At 46.2% G+C, this 20,964-nt stretch overlaps 1 protein-coding gene across 1 annotated transcript in view; it reads right to left on the bottom strand.

The window, feature by feature from the left end:
- The window catches only part of LOC120918819 (transient receptor potential cation channel subfamily C member 4 associated protein), a 59,969-nt gene that overhangs the window by 5,960 nt on the left and 33,045 nt on the right, over positions 1 to 20,964 (bottom strand). The window contains exons 6-14 of the mRNA XM_040330643.1: positions 11,674 to 11,802; positions 8,686 to 8,887; positions 6,922 to 7,110; positions 3,217 to 3,359; positions 2,983 to 3,114; positions 2,785 to 2,843; positions 1,523 to 1,624; positions 696 to 779; positions 480 to 570 (exon numbers count right to left, since the gene is read on the bottom strand). Coding sequence (XP_040186577.1) covers positions 480 to 570; positions 696 to 779; positions 1,523 to 1,624; positions 2,785 to 2,843; positions 2,983 to 3,114; positions 3,217 to 3,359; positions 6,922 to 7,110; positions 8,686 to 8,887; positions 11,674 to 11,802 — 1,131 coding nt within the window. The remainder of the gene's footprint in view (positions 1 to 479; positions 571 to 695; positions 780 to 1,522; positions 1,625 to 2,784; positions 2,844 to 2,982; positions 3,115 to 3,216; positions 3,360 to 6,921; positions 7,111 to 8,685; positions 8,888 to 11,673; positions 11,803 to 20,964) is intronic.

Below are 20,964 nucleotides of genomic sequence, written 5' to 3'. Positions count from 1 at the left end.
TTTCCCCATTAAGGTCAATGGAAACAAAAATACATTTGTTCCGCATTGACTTCAATGGCATGCTATGCTATACCACATGCGGTCAGGGGCGGGGGTCAGCCAGAGAGCCTCGAAAATGGCCGAAAAGGCCTGAGGACACCTCAGAAAATCTTGGAATGACTTTGTTCCCTACATTTTGCCAAGGTCAGCAGTGCTGTCCTCTCCGTGCATTCACAAATGGCGCAGATGGGCTCCGGCTGCACCCCCTCCTGATTTGCCAGTGAGCAAATCAGGAGGGTGGGGGGCTAAGCTACAGCTGTGTGTGAATGGACAAAAAAAGACCCCCACCAAAAAATAACACAACAACGACTTTATCATCACTTTAAATTTCTGTTTTTTTTTTTTAGACACTTTAATTCAACCCTCAACTTCTATGTACGTGAAGGTATCAGAGCTGTTGTGACAGAGTGGAGAAGGATTACATAGTCATTGCACCTCACCTCTAATAATCCTCTTTTCAGTAGAAACATCTGGTCTGCATATGACGTCACCCCGCGAAGAAAGCTTTCCACAGCCCGTGCTTGCCAGAACCTAGAAACAGGTCAGCATTAGCAAATGCAATGGCCATCAAAAGAACCTTATGGACTATGATGATCTAACACATGAAATCTAAACCATGATCATTCCCTATTAAACTAGCAATGCAGTCAACACACCTGAAAGACGACTCTGCTGGCTCCTTTTTCATGACCTGCAGTAATCTGGTTAATAGTCCCTTTTTCCCATCGCACACCAAGCTCCTGAAACACAAGGCATGCAGAAAGTTATAAAAGGTCATTAAAAACATTGTGAAAACCAAGTAACGAGTGCCAATATAATAAGTGATTGAAATGCTGGTTCTAAAATTTTATTTAAAATGTTTACAAAAAAAAAAAGTGTAAAAATGTATGTGGATGTAAAGTTGTTCTAAAGCCTTGAGTTTTTTTTAACCTTATTGCATTCTATGCATTAAGGTTAATAAAAAAAAAAAAAAAAAAAAAAAAAAAAACACCTCTGCTGCAGGATCCCCCCCCCCAGCCCCCCACTATTCTTAACCGAGCCAAATCCAATTCAGCAACGTGCACGAGTGCAACATCTAGTTGCTCTCTCCCTCCTTATTGGGTAAATTGGGAGTCATAGGTTCCCACTGCTGTGATGAAAGGGGGGGGGGGGGGGCATGGAGCCCAGTTGCCTGGTCTGTGTCAATAGATGCAGGCAGGGCATTCCCCAGTTTTCCCCCTCCATACTGAGCGGAGTATGGTGACTGTCATTCTCTGTTCTCCCCTCCAGCGCTCATTGTAGCACAGAGCGTGGAGGGGGCGGGAGGGGTTGGCCCAGGGGCTCAGCGGATTGCCGGGAGGATCCCTATCATATGGTCAAAATCTTTCCTGAGCATGGACTGAGTGATGTCAGCAGACAGAATGGACTGCACTCCTGTGATCCACAGGAGAAGTACGACCAAAAAAAGTTTTAAAATGAAGTCTGAAGATCAGTGGGGGATTACCTGTCTGTATTCAATACAGCCTCAACTTCTGGGATACTGGCTTTTAAAGCGATTGCACTCAGTTCATTTAATTCTTGGCTGTTGAGAAGTAAATATTTATTCCTAAAATAAAGAACGCAATAGGTTAGAAAAGCATTGCTCAAATGTGAACACAGACATTTTCTGCAGCAAGACAAAAACCAAAAAAAGCGCTTTTATACTTTTATTTATTGCAAAGTAAGGATAGGTGATGAAAAAATAAAAAATAAATAAAACACACCACACACCTGACATTATGTGGTATACACAGCAGTTTTTAGGTCATGAACTTTTAGGCCTGGCTCACACCTATGCAGATTGCATATTCAAGGTGCATTTTGTTTTTTTTTTTTAATACACGTTTTTGATCCATTAAAGTCTCTGGAACCTAAAAACCAGAAAAAAGGTCCCTGGCCCTTTCCATAAAATGCACACAGATGTGAACGGGACTCATAGGAAACCGTGTTAAATGGACTGCAGTGCATTTCTGCAAAACTGGAAACTCACTAAAAAAATTCAAAGCTGGATACAAACTACACAACTTTTGTGGTTCGATTTCCTTTAGATTTACCTTCATCTATGTAGTGCATACAAAATTAAAAAGTGTTTAGGTTAGAGCTCATATTATAAGGTTTTGGTAAACCTAAAGTAAATTGTATATATAGTGTGCAACCAGGTTTAGACCAACACAGTAGCACTGAGACAGACAAAAAGCTCAGTCAACATGCAGTATTAGTAAGCAGGAAACCAGAAAGCTTACAACAACTTGCAAACTTTAGGACTACAGTGGAACCTCGGATTGCGAGTAACGCGGTTAACGAGCGTTTTGCAATATGAGCACTGTATTTTGAAAAATCCTGACTCGGTTTGAGAGTGTTGTCTCGCAGAATCAGCAGGATTCAAGCCAAAGCGGTGTGCAATACCATGTTTAGCCCAAGGTGGGGGGGCGCCGGAGCTGTTCGGAAATACACCGTTCCTGAGCGGTCCTCAGGCCTTTCAGGATGTCCGAGGCTCTCCGGCGCGCCCCCACCTCTGGCCATATGCGGTATTGCATGCCATTGAAGTCAATGCGGAACAAATAATTTTTGTTCACATTTACTTCTATGGGGAAACTCTCTTTTTGATATGAGAGTACTTTGGATTACGAGCATTCTCCTGGAACGGAATATGCTCGTAATCCAAGGTTCCACTGTACTTAATTGTGTACAATATATTTAAAAAAATAAATAAAATGATATACTCACTCATGATGGTCGCTAAAGCTCTGTAGTAATCTTAGAAACTGTATCTTCAGGGAAATATCCTAGTAAGGAAATAAGATTTACTCAATTAGGTACAAATCAACCATTTAAAAAAAAAATCTCAGGGTTCGATGTTGCAGCCATAAAAGCTAGTATGTGAGGTCCCCCCCCCCCCATTTTGCACACTTTAATATTACTCACTGGACTGCAGTCGCAGTTCTGGTTGTGCCCATGGAGTACCAGAGTGGATGCAGAGTGCTTCCGCCATATCAGCTTGTCAAACAGATTATTCAATCCTGGGATCAGTTTAAACTCTGCAATCATTTTATGGACCTGACATAAGAGAAATTGAGAAACCATGAAGATGGGGAAAACCTAAATTATATGCAGAAAGAACATCCAAAAACACAAAGCAATCAAAAAAGGTACACAAACCTGATTCCTCTGTCTTCCCATCAGCAAGACACAGAGCACATAGAGAACCTCTACTTTGTACATTATCTCATGCATAATCTTCATGGAATGTGGGAGCTGCGTTCTTGAGGTGGGATTTACCAGGCCGCCTTCATCGGACGACTCTTAAAAAGGGAACAGCGTGTTAGAGAAGAGCTTCACTACATTAAGAAAGGTGCAACGAACAGTGAAAATCCCCCAAGATTCAGAAAAAAACAATCACATGTGCCCAATGAGAAATACTTGTTTTGACTGATTGAATGGTGGAGTTTGAGAAATGTAATCTTTACACCCTTTTCACACTGAAGCGTTAAAAAATTGCCCATAAAAACAGCGGGAGTTTCTGCAGTGCTTTAGCGCTGTTTTTGCAGCGTTAGCTGTGCGCTCTCTTTTTACGGTCATATGGCAACTTGACCTTAAGACCCCTTTCACATTGGGGCAGTGCGGGAGTTAGCGATAAAGTGCTGTTGGTTGAAGCGGCGCTATTCTGCCAAGGAAAGGGTTACTAGCGCTCATGGGCGGTGCTGCCGAATCGCTTTGAATGCGCTTCGGCAGCGCTGCCCATTCAATGGGCAAGGGTGGTGGATAGACTTTCCCGTCCTGCAAGCGCACCGCCCCAGTGTCAAAGGACTCGGACTTACACATTGGGGTGGCTTGAGAGGAGCTTGTCAGGCGCTTTTTAAAGCATTCCAAACATGCCACTTGCAGGACTTGGCACCGCCCTGCCAGTGCATCGCCCCAGTGTGAAAGCTTCAATTGAAATGAAGCAGTTTTCAGGCGCTAATTTTTTTTTTTTTTTTAGAGCAAAAGCGCCTGAAAAGGACCTTAGTGTGAAAGGGGTCTCATCTATGTAAACAGACCAAAATCATCTGTAGACATCTTCAGAGCTACAAGGCTAAAAGCAAAGCCTTGAAACGGGCATATTTACTAAACCTGTAAAACCATAACAAATTATATCATTTAAAGTTTATTTCACATCGCTGACTCAAGATCGAATTTTCCTAAAATACTTTTTTTAATAAAAAAATTTAAGTGAACCTGTGCTTTTCCCAGATGTGGTAGAACAATAGATTCACATAAAGCTGAATGCCAGGCAAAAGACAGATGAAGATTTAAACAGCAAAGCGAGACAGATGAGATAACTTTTCTGTTACAGTTAAAGTGTCAGTGAATCCCAAAATTCTTCACATTATTGGCGCCAAAAGATTTCCAATTACTACGAGTTTCTTCCAAAAATCTATCATTGGATAGCAAATACCCAGGTCTTCCTTTTTGTGAGCAGCAACGCTATCCCAGCCCATCCCTAGTAAAATGCATTGCCAACCCGTGGTGCATGCTCTAGTTCCTCTTTTCCAACCTCCCCCCACACGTGGCACTCCTGAATGTCTTACAGCAGTGGTTCTCAACCTCCTAGTGCCGTGACCCCTTGATAAGATTTTCCAAGTTGTGGGGACCCCCAACAGTAAAATTATTGTGATGGGATGAGTGGCAGTGCTGGCGGTGAATTTGGATGAGTGGCAATGCTGATCAGTCAAAAAGGCTGGGAGAGCGGTGTGGGCTTCAGGAACAGCCCAGGATGTGGGGACCCCTGGCAAATCATTTGACCCCCCGACCCCCAGGTTGAGAACCACTGTCTTACAGGGTAGCTCCAGCCACAAGTAACATGCTTCCTCATAGTGCTTCTCCTCTGATCACTCATTGCAGTGTGGTGGAACACCGGGATTCAGCAGTCTTTATATCATTATTTTAACCACTTGAGATCCGCGCTATAGACGAAATACGTCCGCAGCGCGGCTCTCAAGTGCCAAGTGGCCGTTTAAACACGGCCTTCTATGTGCATTACCCGCGCGCGCCACTGGGTGGCGCGCGGCGGGTAAAAACTGTCCCGACGCATCGCCGAAGACCCGATGCGTGTACCTGGCGGCCGCGATGTCCGCCGGGTACACGCGATTGTCGGAGACACGGCCGGTAACAGCAGGTACGTGGAGCTCTGTGTGTAAACACAGAGCTCCACGTGCTGTTAGAGGAGAGGAGACCGATCTGTGTCCCTTGTACATAGAGACACAGCATCGGTCCCCTCCCCCAGTCACCCCCCTCCCCCCACACAGTTATAACACACCCAGGCTACACAGTTAACCCCTTCCTCACCCCCTAGTGTTAACCCCTTCACTGCCAGTCACATTTATACAGTAATTCGTGCATTTTTATAGCACTGATCGCTGTATAAATGTGAATGGCGCCAAATTTGTGTCAAAAGTGTCCGATACGTCCGCCGCAATATCCCAGTCCCAATAAAAATCGCAGATCGCCGCCATTACTAGTAAAAAAAAAAATAATAAAAAAAATCATAATTCTGTTCCCCATTTTGTAGGCGCTATAACTTTTGCGCAAACCAGTCGCTTATTGCGATTTTTTTTTTTTTTTACAAAAATACGTCGAAAAATACGTATCGGCCTTAACTGAGAAAAAAAAATAGTTTTTTTAAAAAAAAATTGGGATATTTATTATAGCAACAAGTAAAAAAAATATCTATTTTTTTTAAATTGTTGCTCTTTTTTTGTTTATAGCGCAAAAAATAAAAACCGCAGAGGTGATCAAATACCACCAAAAGAAAGCTCTATTTGTGGGGAAAAAAGGACGCCAATTTTGTTTGGGAGCCACGTCGCACGACCGCGCAATTGTCAGTTAAAGCGACGCCGTGCCGGACGCTGAGATTTCGCCTGGGAACGAAGGGGGTTTATGTGCCCAGTAAGCAAGTGGTTAATGGTATTTATTTGGCATATGCCTGAACTTGATCCAAGCAAAGCCTGCGATAAGGGGAGGGACTTACTGCAAACAGGCACAGCGTTGGATCGAATGAGGGCTCAGGCAGTATAAGGAGGAATACTACCTAAACATTTTTTACCTTTAAGCTGCTTTCACACCGAGGCGCTTTGCAGGCGCTATAAATAAACGCCTGAAAGAGTTGCTCCTTTCTATCCAGTGTGAAAGCCTGAGGGCTTTCACACTGGAGCGTTGCGCTAGCAGGACGCTAAAAAAAGTCCTGCCAGCCGCATCCTTGAGGCGCGGTAAAACTACCGCTCCTATAGCGCCCTGCCCATTGAAATCAATGGGGTAGTGCCTCCAAATACTGCAGCTGCTGACTTTTAATATTAGGACACTTACCTGTCCTGGAGTCCAGCGGCGTCCACAGCAGAGGAGGAGCGATCGTTCGTCACCCTGCTGCTCCCCCCTCCATTCACGGTGAGGGAACCAGGAAGTGAAGCGCTCCGGCTTCACTGCCCGGTTCCCTACGGCGCATGCGCGAGTCGCGCTGCGCCCGCCGATTGGCTCCCGCTGTGCGCTGGGAGCCGAGTGTTCCCAGCACACAACGGGGGACAGACGCGATGTCAGAAAAAAACCGTCTTTTGCCCGTGACGTGTGGCCGGAAGTGGGTGCAAATACCTGTCTTTAGACAGGTATCTGCACCCCCCTGAAAGGTGTCAAATGTGACACCGGAGGGGGGAGGGTGCCGATCAGCGCGACTTCACTTTAGGGTGGAGATCCGTTTTAAAATGATTTTTGAATACAAATCTGCATTAAATGTGTCCGACATCTGCTTGGCGTTCAGGCTGAACTGCCCCCCTCTGAAGGAGCTCATTCCTTGAAATGATTAATACACACTTTGCATTCTTCAGTTGCTTTTACCTGTACCACTCTGTTCCGTCTCCTCATGGGCGACACGCATCAAGGCATCCAACACCAAGGCGTTATCCAACCACGTGTACCACTCCTCTAGCTCCTGGAGGAAAGTGGCTGTGCCTGTAGATTCTGACACTTTACGGGTGGCAAGCTTGCATAGTCTTTCAATGAAGCCTGGGATATTCAGAAGTGTGGCTATAACAAAAAAAAATATATATTATTCTTTTAAGAACATGAACTGCAGATATTTATAGAAAGATGACTGGAAGAAATTGTAAAACTAAGACCATTTTAAAAAGTTTTTATCACTAAAGTTCTGGGATCAAGTATGGATACTATTGAATTTTAGGGTATTTTTTTTTAAACACAATACAAGTGGCTATTAATATAAGAAATTTCCATAGGGGATCTGAAAGGAACTTCATCCCTGTTTGAGTAAATTGGATCTCTTTGGAAGAGCGTTTTGCCTTCCTCCGGATCTACTGTAGGATTAACCACTTGCTTACCAGGCACTTAATCCCCCCTCCTGCCCAGACCAATTTTTCAGCTTCCAGTGCTGACTTTGAATGACAATTGCAGTCATACAACACTGTACCCAAATTAATGGTCTTTTTTTTTCACACAAAGAGATGTCTTTTGGTGGGAATTAATCATCACTAGGGTTTTCATTTTTTGCTAAACAAAACAAAAAGAAAGAAAAAAAAAAAAAACCCATCATGTTTAATTTTGTTATAAAATTTTGCAACAAGTAATTTTTCTCCTTTATTGATATGTGCTGATGGGCACAGATAAGGCGGCATTGATAGACGACAATGATGGGCAGCACTGTTGATGAGGCACCAATTGGTGACAGGGATAGGTGGCACCGATAGTTGGCGCTGGCAGATGAGCTGGCGGCAGCTTTCCCTGATGGGGACTGATATCCCTCTGACAGTGGCCGGTGATTGGCTTTTTTTTCTCCTCACGGTATCAGCGCGAGGAGAAAAATTAGCCAATTACCGGCTCTGTTTACATCACATGATCAGCTGTTATTGGCTGACAGCTAAACATGTGGTAAGGTGTCGGGTCTGGATCTGTGATTGAGCGAGTCTCATACTCACTGATCACATAGCGAGTCGTGAGCGCCCTGCAGGGGGTACACAGGCCGCTCGAACACGGGAGGACAACCGACGCCCTTCTGGCAAAGTAGGTCCGCGCTGTAGCAGTCATTCGGCTATAGCGCAGATCTGAAGCGGTTAAGCTGGCCATATATGGATCTAAACTTGGCCGATTGAGCAAAGACTAGCCGAGATTTGATCCATCTATAGGCAGGCTGATTGTATCCAAGTTGATTCAAAGCGATAAACTTTGGTACAACAGATTTTTAGCATGAGATTGCCGGTGGCTATAGCTGTGTTCTACCAGCAGGGACAGCACCCCGCATGCTAGTCCCCCACTCCGCCCCTCAGCTCGGACAACACAATAGCGCAGTGTTGATGGGGAAATTGAGGAAAGAAAACAGCATAATCTATGGCCTTCTTTAGGGCTCTGTAGATAAAGGTTTTTAATTTATTTTTTGCCATTGGTTGAATGTGTATTTAGCCTATGTAACTCAATTACATGCCCAACCAGATCACCAGACTTATCTACAATTTTCTCACAACTCGGGCAATACATTTTCCCAGCAAAAAATAAAATAAAAGCTGCAATTACTGTGCAAACAGGTTTTCTAATAAGCTTTGCACCAAAGCATATAGATTACTAGACAGAATGGATGCCAACGAGCCGAACCTTGATTTATTTCCGCTCTCGAAGGGCTCTGAGTCTTCTTCTGCTGTGCGTCTTTAGCAAGCAGAGTGTATTTATCGTCATTTCCGGTTTCCAGCTCGGATATGGTGACGGACAGGATCCGGCAGAAGTTTGCCAGCTGCTGTTGATCAAAACTGGACACGAGACTTGCAAGGTTGGGAATATCCTCAAGCTGGATCATCTCCTGAATTGCAGAGAACATAAAAACACCATTAGAACACCTTGAAGTTTATGTGGACAATTGCGCTGAAATAATTTTATATTGCACATTCTCAGAGTGATAGCACAGGTCCATTTTTCAGACGATGTAAAATACCGGTACATCTGTCATGACAGAAGTATGGGAGAGGCCACAGAAGGCCAGCTACTGAAAACGTTGGTTGCTTGTTTGTATCCGACTTTAATATTTGAAAGTGTGAAATGTATGCGTTTGTTCCAGGCAAGTGACACAAAGCATTAAAAGGGTTCGTTCACCTTTACAAAAAAAAAAAAGTACAGGCTCTGGCAAGATCGACAAAGTTGGGATCCGCCCACATGCCTGGACCGGCACCCAGTTCAGCCTCTTAGCAATCCACCGAGAGCCCGAGCTGGCCGCTCCTGCCCCCCTCTAAAGCCCAGCATGCCAGTGAGCGTGGGTGGTGTGTGAAGCAGACAGCCACGACTTTGTCACCAGCTCTCTGCTCAGAAAACCGAGTGATCAGCTGCGTTTTTAATTTTTTTTGTCAAACACACACACCCCCCTCCACGTAATCAAAGTTCATCAGCGAGTTACACGTGTGCTAAAGACAACGCAGATGCCAGCAATTCTAGAGGATAATTAGCTTCCGTTGGTCAGAAACAATGGGGGGACATTTATCAAATTTGTTACACAGCAAAGCAATGCTAAACAAGAGCAGTGAGATAAATTAGACTTAAGCACCCAACATGCGGGCCGAATATCAAGGCAATTCAACAGAAAGTCTGACATTCAGTCCATGTGTACGCAGTCAATCCAGTCAAAGGGGCATGACCCGACAAACGTCTGCCAATCGGCATCTGATCAGCGCCAATGGCTGTGGGCACTGACCAGAGTGTTCTGGTGGGGGGAGGCCTTCCCCTCTCTGAACACAATAGCTCAGCGGGGAGATCGCTGTACTAACATCGGATTGTTAGACAAGATTTCCTTTTGAGTTCTTCAGTCCCCCCCCCCCCCATTCAGCCCGCTGGGCTTTACCTTTATGCCGCGTACACACGATCGTTTTTCATGACGTGAAAAATGCAATTCTTTTAATTGGTCATTAAAAACGGTCGTGTGTAGGCTCCAGAGCATTTTTTGCGACGTGAAAAATGGCCATTAAAAATTTAGAACATGCTCTAATTTTTCACGTCGTGAAAAACGGTCGTGTGTAGGCTTTAACGACGGGAAAAAAAACGTGCATGCTCAGAAGCAAGTTATGAGACGGGAACACTCGTTCTGGTAAAATTTGCGTTTTTAATGGAGATAGCACATTCGTCACTCTGAAACAGACTGAAACGCGCGAAGACTGAAAAGCGCGAATCGTCTCTCAAACTTTTACCAACACGAAATCAGCAAAAGCAATCCAAAGGGTGGCGTCATCTGAATGGAACTTCCCCTTTATAGTGCCGTCGTACATCACCGCGCTTTGCTCAAGCATTTTTTTTTCCACGATCCGTGTGTATGCAAGGCAGGCTTGACAAGAATCACGTAGAGAAAAACATAGTTTTTTCCATGACATGAAAAATGGTCGTGTGTACGCGGCTTTAGAGTAAAAAAAAATAAAAAATAAAGAAGAAAACCACACACACACACACCTTCCCTGACCACTTGAAGTTTAATCAGGTCAGATTTTGCCTACAGTGGTTCCTCCTTTAACCACACCATCATCAGCATGCCAATGAGATTTAAAATAAAAACTATACTATTACACATCTCAAACTCCATGATGTGCGATTAGTGGGTCTTTGTGCTACTCTATACAATTATACAATTAAGCTGGTGGGAGGAAAGCATAGGTTGTTTCTCCCTGAAAACATCACAACAACCTGCCTGCATATCCTTCTTAAAGTGGAGTTCCACCCATTTAAAAGTTAGCAGCTACAAAAAGTAGCTTCTGACGAAAAAAGGACACTCACCTGTCCCGCAATGCAGGCGTACGGAGCTTCGCTTCTCTCCCCCTCCTCTCTGCAGCACCGACATTCTGTGTGCTGTGATTGGTCGGGCAATCTTCTGGGACCTGCCACGTGTCCCAGAAGATTGCAGGAAGGGGAACTTCCTTTCGGTGGCGGGGAGAAAGTGGGAGCTGGGTGCCCATAAAAACTGGGTATCCGCTCCCTGCCACCAAATATGGCATGTCAGGGGGTCACCATCACGTAAAGTGGAAGTTAAATTTTTGGGTGGAACTCCGCTTTAAGAAAATGCAAACAGTGGGCTGGTTCTTGGGAGGAGTTGTGCAAATATCTTTATAATTGGTGGATGTCAGTCTGGAGCAGTTGACATGCCTAGGCAGGCTGTATTTGCATGCAGCTTGCTGTAGATAATTTACACGTGATACTAAGCCCCCATGATTCAAAAATCCCTGTAGTAGTCACCGAGTATCTGTCCTGCTTTATTGCAGACACAGGAGGTCGCTCGCTTGCCACAGGCACTATCCAGGGAACACTTTCTATTTTCTCAATTCATACAAAGCGTTGGGGTAGTGACATAATCCCCACGCTCAGAGAATGCTTTGTATTAATTGAGAAATGGAAAGTGTTCCCTAAATGGAGCCTGTGCTAAGCAGGTGACCTCCTGTGTTGAATAATCATCAGGGCAGACACTTGGCAAAAGACCTGGAAACCATCATAGCGATGCCTACTGGTCATACCCTCAAGTCAGGACCAGTGATCTTTAAGACTGATTTAGCTCTACATTTATTTTAGGAGGGCATTAGCACAGACTGGAGTTGAATAAATATAAAAAATGAAGAGTACCTTTTTAACTCCCAGAATGTCTTCAATGAGGGTTGCCGTTTGCAGGAACGTCTTTTTGTTTGTCATTAACGTGAACAAGAAAAGAACAAAGTCGTTGCGTTCTGCCAAGCGTTTGGTGACACCTTCCGTCTATGAAAAAAAAAAAAAGTTAGGTTATTCACGTGCAAGAAACATTTGGGAAGTAAAAAGGACACAGACAAGCTGTCCTGACCACAACTGCTCCCTGCAGTGCTGTACATTCCTTCCTCTAATGACAACCAGCAAATATGAAAATTTCTATTCTTGGATCAGACAGACAATGGTGGTTGCAGAGGGCAGTTGAATTTTACATGCGCGGGAAAAAAAAAAAAAACGCACAGCTGACATTTACCCAATCTTTAAGAGAATACTATTCAACGGGGATAATTATGCTTACTTTGGAGGGATTTCATCCTACTTCCTATAATCACAGGACATAAAAGATAGGAAATCTTCCCCATTGGAAACAGATGGTAAACACACCCCTAAGAAAAAAGGTAAACCATTACCCAGTCCAAAAACAACAAAAAAAAAAAAAAACGGACGACACCAACCCAAAAGAAAAAAGAAGAAGACGACACCAACCCAAAAGAAAAAAGAAGAAGACGACACCAACCCAAAAGAAAAAAGAAGAAGACGACACCAACCCAAAAGAAAAAAGAAGAAGACGACACCAACCCAAAAGAAAAAAGAAGAAGACGACACCAACCCAAAAGAAAAAAGAAGAAGACGACACCAACCCAAAAGAAAAAAGAAGAAGACGACACCAACCCAAAAGAAAAAAGAAGAAGACGACACCAACCCAAAAGAAAAAAGAAGAAGACGACACCAACCCAAAAGAAAAAAGAAGAAGACGACACCAACCCAAAAGAAAAAAGAAGAAGACGACACCAACCCAAAAGAAAAAAGAAGAAGACGACACCAACCCAAAAGAAAAAAGAAGAAGACGACACCAACCCAAAAGAAAAAAGAAGAAGACGACACCAACCCAAAAGAAAAAAGAAGAAGACGACACCAACCCAAAAGAAAAAAGAAGAAGACGACACCAACCCAAAAGAAAAAAGAAGAAGACGACACCAACCCAAAAGAAAAAAGAAGAAGACGACACCAACCCAAAAGAAAAAAGAATTAGACGACACCAACCCAAAAGAAAAAAGAAGAAGACGACACCAACCCAAAAGAAAAAAGAAGAAGACGACACCAACCCAAAAGAAAAAAGAAGAAGACGACACCAACCCAAAAGAAAAAAGAAGAAGACGACACCAACCCAAAAGAAAAAAGAAGAAGACGACACCAACCCAACAGAAAAAAGAAGAAGACGACACCAACCCAAAAGAAAAAAGAAGAAGACGACACCAACCCAAAAGAAAAAAGAAGAAGACGACACCAACCCAAAAGAAAAAAGAAGAAGACGACACCAACCCAAAAGAAAAAAAGAGATTTTTAATACAGCTTACCTGTAAAATCTTTTTCTTGGAGTACATCACGGGACACAGAGCGGCATTCATTACTATATGGGTTATATGGAGTACCTTCAGGTGTAGACACTGGCAATCTTCAAACAGGAAATGCCCCTCCCTATATAACCCCCTCCCATAGGAGGAGTACCTCAGTTTTGTAGCAAGCAGTATGCCTCCCAAAATGGTCCTCAAAAGAGGGGTGGGAGCTCTGTGTCCCGTGATGTACTCCAAGAAAAAGATTTTACAGGTAAGCTGTATTAAAAATCTCTTTTTCTTTATCGTTACATCACGGGACACAGAGCGGCATTCATTACTATATGGGATGTCCCAAAGCAATGCTTACAATGAGGGGAGGGAGAACATCTCCAAGACAAAAGGATTTAATTTAGAGATATACTCAAATCATAATAAATCCAACTTATTTGAGAAAAATAATCTTAAATTTTAAATTTAACTCAAAAAAAGAGGAGCCCCCGGAATCCGAGGGTCTCAAACTGCAGCCTGCAGCACTGCCTGCCCGAAGGCAGTATCAGTATTCCTTCTTACGTCCAACTTGTAGAATTTTGTAAATGTGTGGACAGAAGACCAGGTTGCCGCCTTGCAAACTTGAGCCATAGAGATCTGGTGGTGCGCTGCCCAGGAGGCGCCCATGGCTCTAGTAGAATGAGCCCTTAATGATACTGGAGGAGGCAACCCTTTCAAGCCGTAGGCCTGAGTGATCAATTGCTTAATCCACCTAGAAATGGTGGACTTTGCAGCTGCCTGCCCCTTCTTGGGCCCATCCGGTAGAATAAACAGGACATCTGTTTTCCGGATCTTCTCTGTAGCTTTAAGATAGGCCTTCATGGCCCTGACAATATCCAAGGTATGCAGCAACCCTTCCTTTCTGGAAGTAGGTTTAGGGAAGAAGGATGGTAATACCAAATCCTGGTTCAAATGAAAACTGGATATGACCTTCGGTAAGAAGGAAGGATGAGGGCGGAGAACGACCTTGTCCTTATGAAATATAAGATATGGTTCCTTACAGGATAAGGCTGCCAGTTCCGAAACTCTTCTTGCGGAAACTATGGCAACCAAAAACACCAACTTCCTTGTCAGTAGAACCAAAGGAACTTCAGCCAACGGCTCAAACGGTTGTTTCTGTAAACTCGACAGAACAAGATTTAAATCCCACGGACAAAGCGGGGATTTAACTGGAGGTTTAATACGTAAGACCCCTTGAAGGAAGGTCTTAACCAGCGAGTGGGTGGCCAGTGGCCGCTGAAACCACACTGACAGGGCAGAAATCTGTCCTTTGATTGTGCTTAATGCCAATCCTTTATCCACTCCTAGCTGGAGAAAACTTAAAACTCTATCTATGGTGAACTTGCGAGGAAGCCATAGCTTGGACTCGCACCAGCCTATATAGGCCTTCCAGACCCTGTGATAAATCACCCTAGAGACCGGTTTCCTGGCTCTGATTAGGGTAGAGATTACCTTCTGAGACAGACCTCTACCCCTGAGAATCAAGGATTCAGCTTCCAGGCCGTCAAATTTAGATGCCGTAAGGCAGGGTGGAGGATCGGACCTTGCGATAGCAGGTCTGGCCTTAGAGGCAGAGTCCAAGGGTTTCCCACTACCATCCTTAGGATTAGTGAGTACCAAGCCCTTCTGGGCCATGCTGGAGCTACCAGGATAACTGGTATGTGCTCCACCCGGATCCTGCGCAGCAGGCGGGGGTAGTAACTGGAGCGGGGGAAACGCATAAAGAAGCTTGAACTGATGCCAAGGGCAAACCAGAGCATCGGTTCCGCAGGCCATCGGATCCCTTGAGCGGGACATGAACCTGTCTAGCTTCTTGTTGAGTCTCGATGCCATGATATCCACGTCCGGCACTCCCCATCTTTGGCAGAGTGCTTGAAAGACTTGTGGATGCAGAGACCATTCCCCCGGCCATAGAGTCTGGCGGCTTAAGAAGTCCGCCTGAAAGTTGTCCACTCCGGGAATGAATACTGCCGATATGCAGGGCACATGAGCCTCTGCCCATAAGAGAATCAAGCTCACTTCTCTCTGAGCGGCCTGACTCCTGGTCCCCCCTTGGTGATTTATGTATGCCACTGCCGTGGCATTGTCTGATTGAATTCTCACCGGGAGCCCCTGCAATTTCGACGTCCAAGCCCTGAGGGCTAGTCGAACAGCTCTGAGCTCCAAGATGTTGATGGGTAAAAGCTTCTCTGGCTTTGCCCAAATACCTTGGCGAGTGGAACCATCCACAATCGCTCCCCAGCCCGTCAGGCTGGCGTCTGTGGTCACTATCTTCCAAGCCACTGGGCTGAAAGATTTTCCCTTCAGTAGATTCTGAGGGTCTAACCACCAACACAGACTTTGCCGGACTCTTGATGAGAGAGGCAACGGGATATCCAAGGCCTGTGGCCTTCTGCTCCATGCTGACAGGATGGCTGCCTGCAGGATGCGAGTGTGGCTCTGGGCGTATGGCACCGCCTCGAAAGTAGCCACCATCTTGCCTAGTAATCTCATACATAGGCGAATAGTCGGTTTTTTCTTGCTTAGAACCAGTAGGATTAATTCCTTGATGGCTTTGACCTTCCTCAGAGGTAGGAACACCCCTTGTTGTTCCGTGTCTAATCTCATGCCGAGATATTCCAACTGCCTTGTGGGCTGGAATGTTGACTTTTCTTGATTTAGGACCCAGCCGAACCTCTCGAGGTATTGGACCGTGAGGGCCACTGCTCGTTCCAAGCCGGGAGATGAGTGGTCTATGACTAGGAGGTCGTCCAGGTATGCTAGGATCGTGACCCCTTGGATCCTTAGCTTGGCTAGGATTGGAGCTAGAACCTTCGTGAACACCCGGGGGGCCGTAGCCAACCCGAAGGGAAGCGCCACGAATTGGAAATGACGCGAAGCCACCATAAAGCGTAGATATCTTTGATGTGGCTGATAAATTGGAACATGAAGGTAGGCATCCTTTATGTCTATGGACGCCATGAAGTCGTCCTTTTGGAGTGTGGCAGCTGCTGACCGCACGGATTCCATCCGAAATGAGCGGACCTTTAAGTATGCATTTACCATCTTTAGGTCCAAAATTGGCCTGACATCTCCATTGGGCTTTAGGATGATGAATAGGTTGGAGTAGAAACCCAGCCCCTGTTCCAGGACTGGTACCTCTACTATTACTTCCTGGGAAAGTAGATGATCTAGAGCCGACCTTAATGCGGCTCTTTTCTCCAGATCGTTTGGAATCCTCGACTCCTGGAAATGAGGAGGAGGAAACCTTAGGAACTCTAGCTTGTAGCCTGTGGCCACGGAAGACCGTACCCACTCGTCGGGAATGTTGGCTTCCCAAATCTCCGAAAAGAGTCGCAGCCTTCCCCCCACCTTCGTGGGTGGGGGCGCCCCTTCATGAGGTAGACTTGGGGGCTGGTTTTGCTGGCTTGCGAAACCACTGCCTCTTGCCCCTAACAGCCTGTCCTCGTGATCTGCTGTTGAAGCCGAAGTTTGTTCTTGCAGGAGGCCGTCGATACTGCTTGGCATTAGAGGGCCCCTGCCCAGGGGAGGACTGTCGTTTAAACGCAGGTCCCTGAACCCTCTTCTTAGTTGGCAAGAGAGTACTCTTGCCGCTTGAAATGGTCTGAATGTATTTATCCAAGTCCTCTCCGAAGAGCCGTCCTCCATGGAAGGGAAACCCTGCCAGGAGCTTCTTGCATGGGGGCTCAGCCTCCCAGCTTTTTAACCATAAGAGTCTTCTCATATGGATAAGGGATAATGATAAACGTGACGCTTGTTGGATAGAATCCTTGATTGCGTCTACCGTAAAACATATGGCCTTAGGGACATCCGAAAATTCTTCTGCCTGCTCGGCAGGAATAAGTTCAAGCATTTGCTTAAATTGATCCGATAAAGCTTGAGCGACTCCAATCGCAGCCACGGCTGGCTGTACTACTGCCCCTGCAGAAGTGAAGGAGTTCTTAAGTAGGGCTTCCAAGCGTCTATCAACTGGATCTTTGAAAACCTGTACGTTTTCTAAAGGACATGTTAACGATTTGTTAACACATGAGATGGCTGCGTCTACTGCAGGAGAAGCCCATCTCTTGGAAAACTTTTCTTCCATAGGATATAAGACAGAAAATTTCTTAGGTGGAAAGAAAACCTTGTCTGGTTTGTTCCACTCTTGGAACAAGACTTCCTCCAATAGAGGATGGATCGGAAACACAGCACTGCTTTGAGGCGCCCTCAGTGAGCCCAAAGCTGAAACCGTGGATACCTGGAGATCTGGTACAGGTAGGTTGAATGCCTTATGGACCAAGTCCGTCAAGCCCTGAATCCACCAGCTCTCCCTCAGGGAGACTGCCCCAGACTCCTCTGTATCCGGATCTTCGATCCCTGAACCTACCTGGTCTCTGTCCAAGAGGTCCAATTCCCCAGAGGAAAGGACCTCCTCTTCCGAGGGTCCGCGCACGGGTGACGGAGATCTATTCCGCTTACTACCCCGCATGGCTGCGGCTATCATTTCTCCCATGCTTCTCCGCATCTCATTTAAAGAGGCGAGTAACACCTCCTCCGTGACCACCTTAGGGTTGGGTTGACTCGCGTCAGCTCTAGCCCCAGACCCCGATGGCCCAAAGGCTCCCTGTGGGGAAAGCAGCGGCATAGCTCTATCCGAGACCTCAGATTCTGCGGGGGAATCCCCACCTTTTGTACCCTCTGCTCTTGATGCCATGGTACAATACCGAGGTACACCTGCTACTTATTGGTACCTGGGACTTATAATAGTTAAATGCCCAAACACCTGTTTGGGGAATAAAAAATGTTTCCTCTACCCTAGATGACACCTTCTTTTTTTTTTTTTTTCAAAGAAAAACTTTTCTTCTTTTTTTTTTTTTTCAATCTAGGCAAGAAAAAACATTCTATCCCCCTGAGTAGTATTGCCAAAGAAAAGACTATGAGATGGAAAAGAAAACCAGCCTATTCCTAGGCTAAACCACAATCTTCTGAAGACTGTAGTATTCTTTCTGGCCACTGTGTGTCCTCAGCGCCCCGTGCTTCACTCCAGTCCTTCCTCCCTTAAGCCAGAGAAATGAATGAGCTGTGGCATCTAAGGAAGGGCCGCCCCTTCCTTTAAACCACTGACCCGCCCTTCCCCCCCAGCTAAAACGGCGCCAAATGCGTCTATAACACGTGCACGCGCACCGCGCGCGCGCGCCGACGGGGGGGGGGGGGGGGGGGTTGGGAGGAAGGGCCTCTCTGTTCCTGCAGCCGCAGGCCTGGAACACACGAGGAGGTCAGCGTTTTGCCTGCCTTGCAGACATGAGGGAGAGGACTGGATAGAGCATCGCCTGGAGGCTTGCAGGTAAGCATAGCTCTCTGACACACACATACACTTGTACATAAAAGGCCCCACTCACAGCTTTTGCAACACTACCAGGGAGGTCACTTTTTATGGGGAAATATAACATATAGAGCCATCCTATCTTCATGATATGTGACTGGTTTGCCAGATGCAATGCATAACCTTTAGGCATGTCCCCTGTGACCTCCCAGAAAAAACTTGCTAAGAGCCAAGCCCCGCAGGTTTTTTCCCCTTACTTACCTGCTCCATGCCGCAGGACTTTGCCAAGCAAGAGGTCCAATCTTCCCCCATCTCCGTGGGGATGTCTAGACCTTCAGGCCCTGGGAACCTTCTTCTTCCATGAAGGATCCACTGTCCTGGGCCCATACAGCACCCTGGCAAACAGAAAACATTAGGCGCCCCAAAGGTTTTCTAAGTTCTGGGCCCAGGGTCCAGCTCTCTTAAAAAGAAAGCATTATGGGCTATACCCCAAGGGTTTGGGGTCCGGTTACTGACCACTTTAGCGCGCAGGCTTTTTTGGACAGAACCGGTAGCTCACCTAATCCCAAGGATGCGGAGGCAAGCTAAACCATGACTAACACCTAAGACACTGGCGTAAAAACTGAGGTACTCCTCCTATGGGAGGGGGTTATATAGGGAGGGGCATTTCCTGTTTGAAGATTGCCAGTGTCTACACCTGAAGGTACTCCATATAACCCATATAGTAATGAATGCCGCTCTGTGTCCCGTGATGTAACGATAAAGAAAAGAAGAAGACGACACCAACCCAAAAGAAAAAAGAAGACGACGACACCAACCCAAAAGAAAAAAGAAGAAGACGACACCAACCCAAAAGAAAAAAGAAGAAGACGACACCAACCCGAAAAAAGAAGAAGACGACACCAACCCAAAAAAAGAAGAAGACGACACCAACCCAAAAAAAGAAGAAGACGACACCAACCCAAAAAAAGAAGACGACACCAACCCAAAAAAAGAAGACGACACCAACCCAAAAAAAAAGGATTTTTGTACTCACCGTAAAATCCATTTCTCTGAGTTCATAGACGGACACAGCATCCTTTGACCTTAGGGTTATGCTTCTTCCTACCAGGAGATTTAGGCAGAATTCTACAGCACTTAAGGTGTTAAAAACTTTCCTTCATGCCGCTCCTCCCAGGGGGCGTGGCTCCCCCAGGCATAACCCCCACTCTGCTTTAGCAGCCTCAGTTCGTAACAAGCAGTACAAACAAAGGAGGGGTGGGTGCTGTGTCCGTCTATGAACTCAGAGAAATGGATTTTACGGTGAGTACAAAAATCCTTTTTTCTCTTTCGTTCATAGACGGACACAGCATCCTTTGACCTTAGGGACGTCCCCAAGCAGTGTCAAAAAAATTCGAGGGGTGGGAAAATAACACAGCAAAAACAGGTTACACCCCAAACAAAATCGGAGTTACTCAACGGAGGAACTCCAACCTTAAACTGCCGCCTGTAACACCCTGCGGCCGAAGGAGGCATCAGAAGATGCACTCACATCCACCTTATAAAACTTTGAAAAAGTGTGGACCGACGACCAGGTCGCTGCCTTACACACCTGTAACACAGAGGCTTGGTGTCGGAAGCCCAGGAGGCCCCGATCGCCCTGGTCGAATGCGCCATGACCCGAAAGGGAGGCGCCCGCCCCTTCAGGGCGAAGGCCTGAAGCACAACCTGTCGGATCCACCTGGAAATGGTGGCCGACGAGACTGCCAGGCCCTTACTGGGACCGGACACAGACACGAACAGCGAGTCCGACTTCCGGAACGGAGCTGTCGCCGACAAGTAAACTCGAAGGGCCCGAACCACATCCAGAGAATGTAAAGAGGCCTCCTTCGGGTTCTTCGGCTGAGGACATAATGATGGAACAACAATGTCCTCGTTAATGTGAAAGGCCGAAACGACCTTCGGAAGAAAAGAGGGCTGCGGGCGCAGCACCGCCTTATCCTGATGGATGACCAAGTAGGGGGCCTTGCAATACAAGGCCGCCAGTTCAGACACTCGTCTGATAGAGGTAATAGCTACCAGAAAGACCACCTTCTGCGACAAAGTCAGCAAGGGGATCTCCCGAATGTCCTCAAAGGGGGCACGCTGAAGCGCCGAGAGGACCAAGTTCAAGTCCCAAGAAGGTAGCGGAGGGCGCACCGGGGGGGCCACATGCCGGACCCCCTGCACAAACGTGCGAACCAAAGAATTCGCTGCCAAGGGACGCTGAAAATAAACAGCCTGAGCAGAAATCTGACTCTTGATCGTGCTCAAGGCAAGAGCCTGGTCCACTCCCCGCTGTAGGAACAGCAGGATCCGGGACACCACGTAAGTACGGGGGTGCCACTTCATCTCCTCACACATAGAGATGTATGCTTTCCATGTACGATGGTAAATTTTTCGAGAAGTGGACTTCCGTGCACGCAGCATGGTAGAGATTACCGGGCCCGACAGGCCCCGGTCCTTCAG

Source organism: Rana temporaria, chromosome 12 (assembly GCF_905171775.1).
Source record: "Rana temporaria chromosome 12, aRanTem1.1, whole genome shotgun sequence".
Taxonomy (NCBI): Eukaryota; Metazoa; Chordata; class Amphibia; order Anura; family Ranidae; genus Rana; species Rana temporaria.
This window is presented reverse-complemented; position numbering and strand designations above follow the sequence as displayed.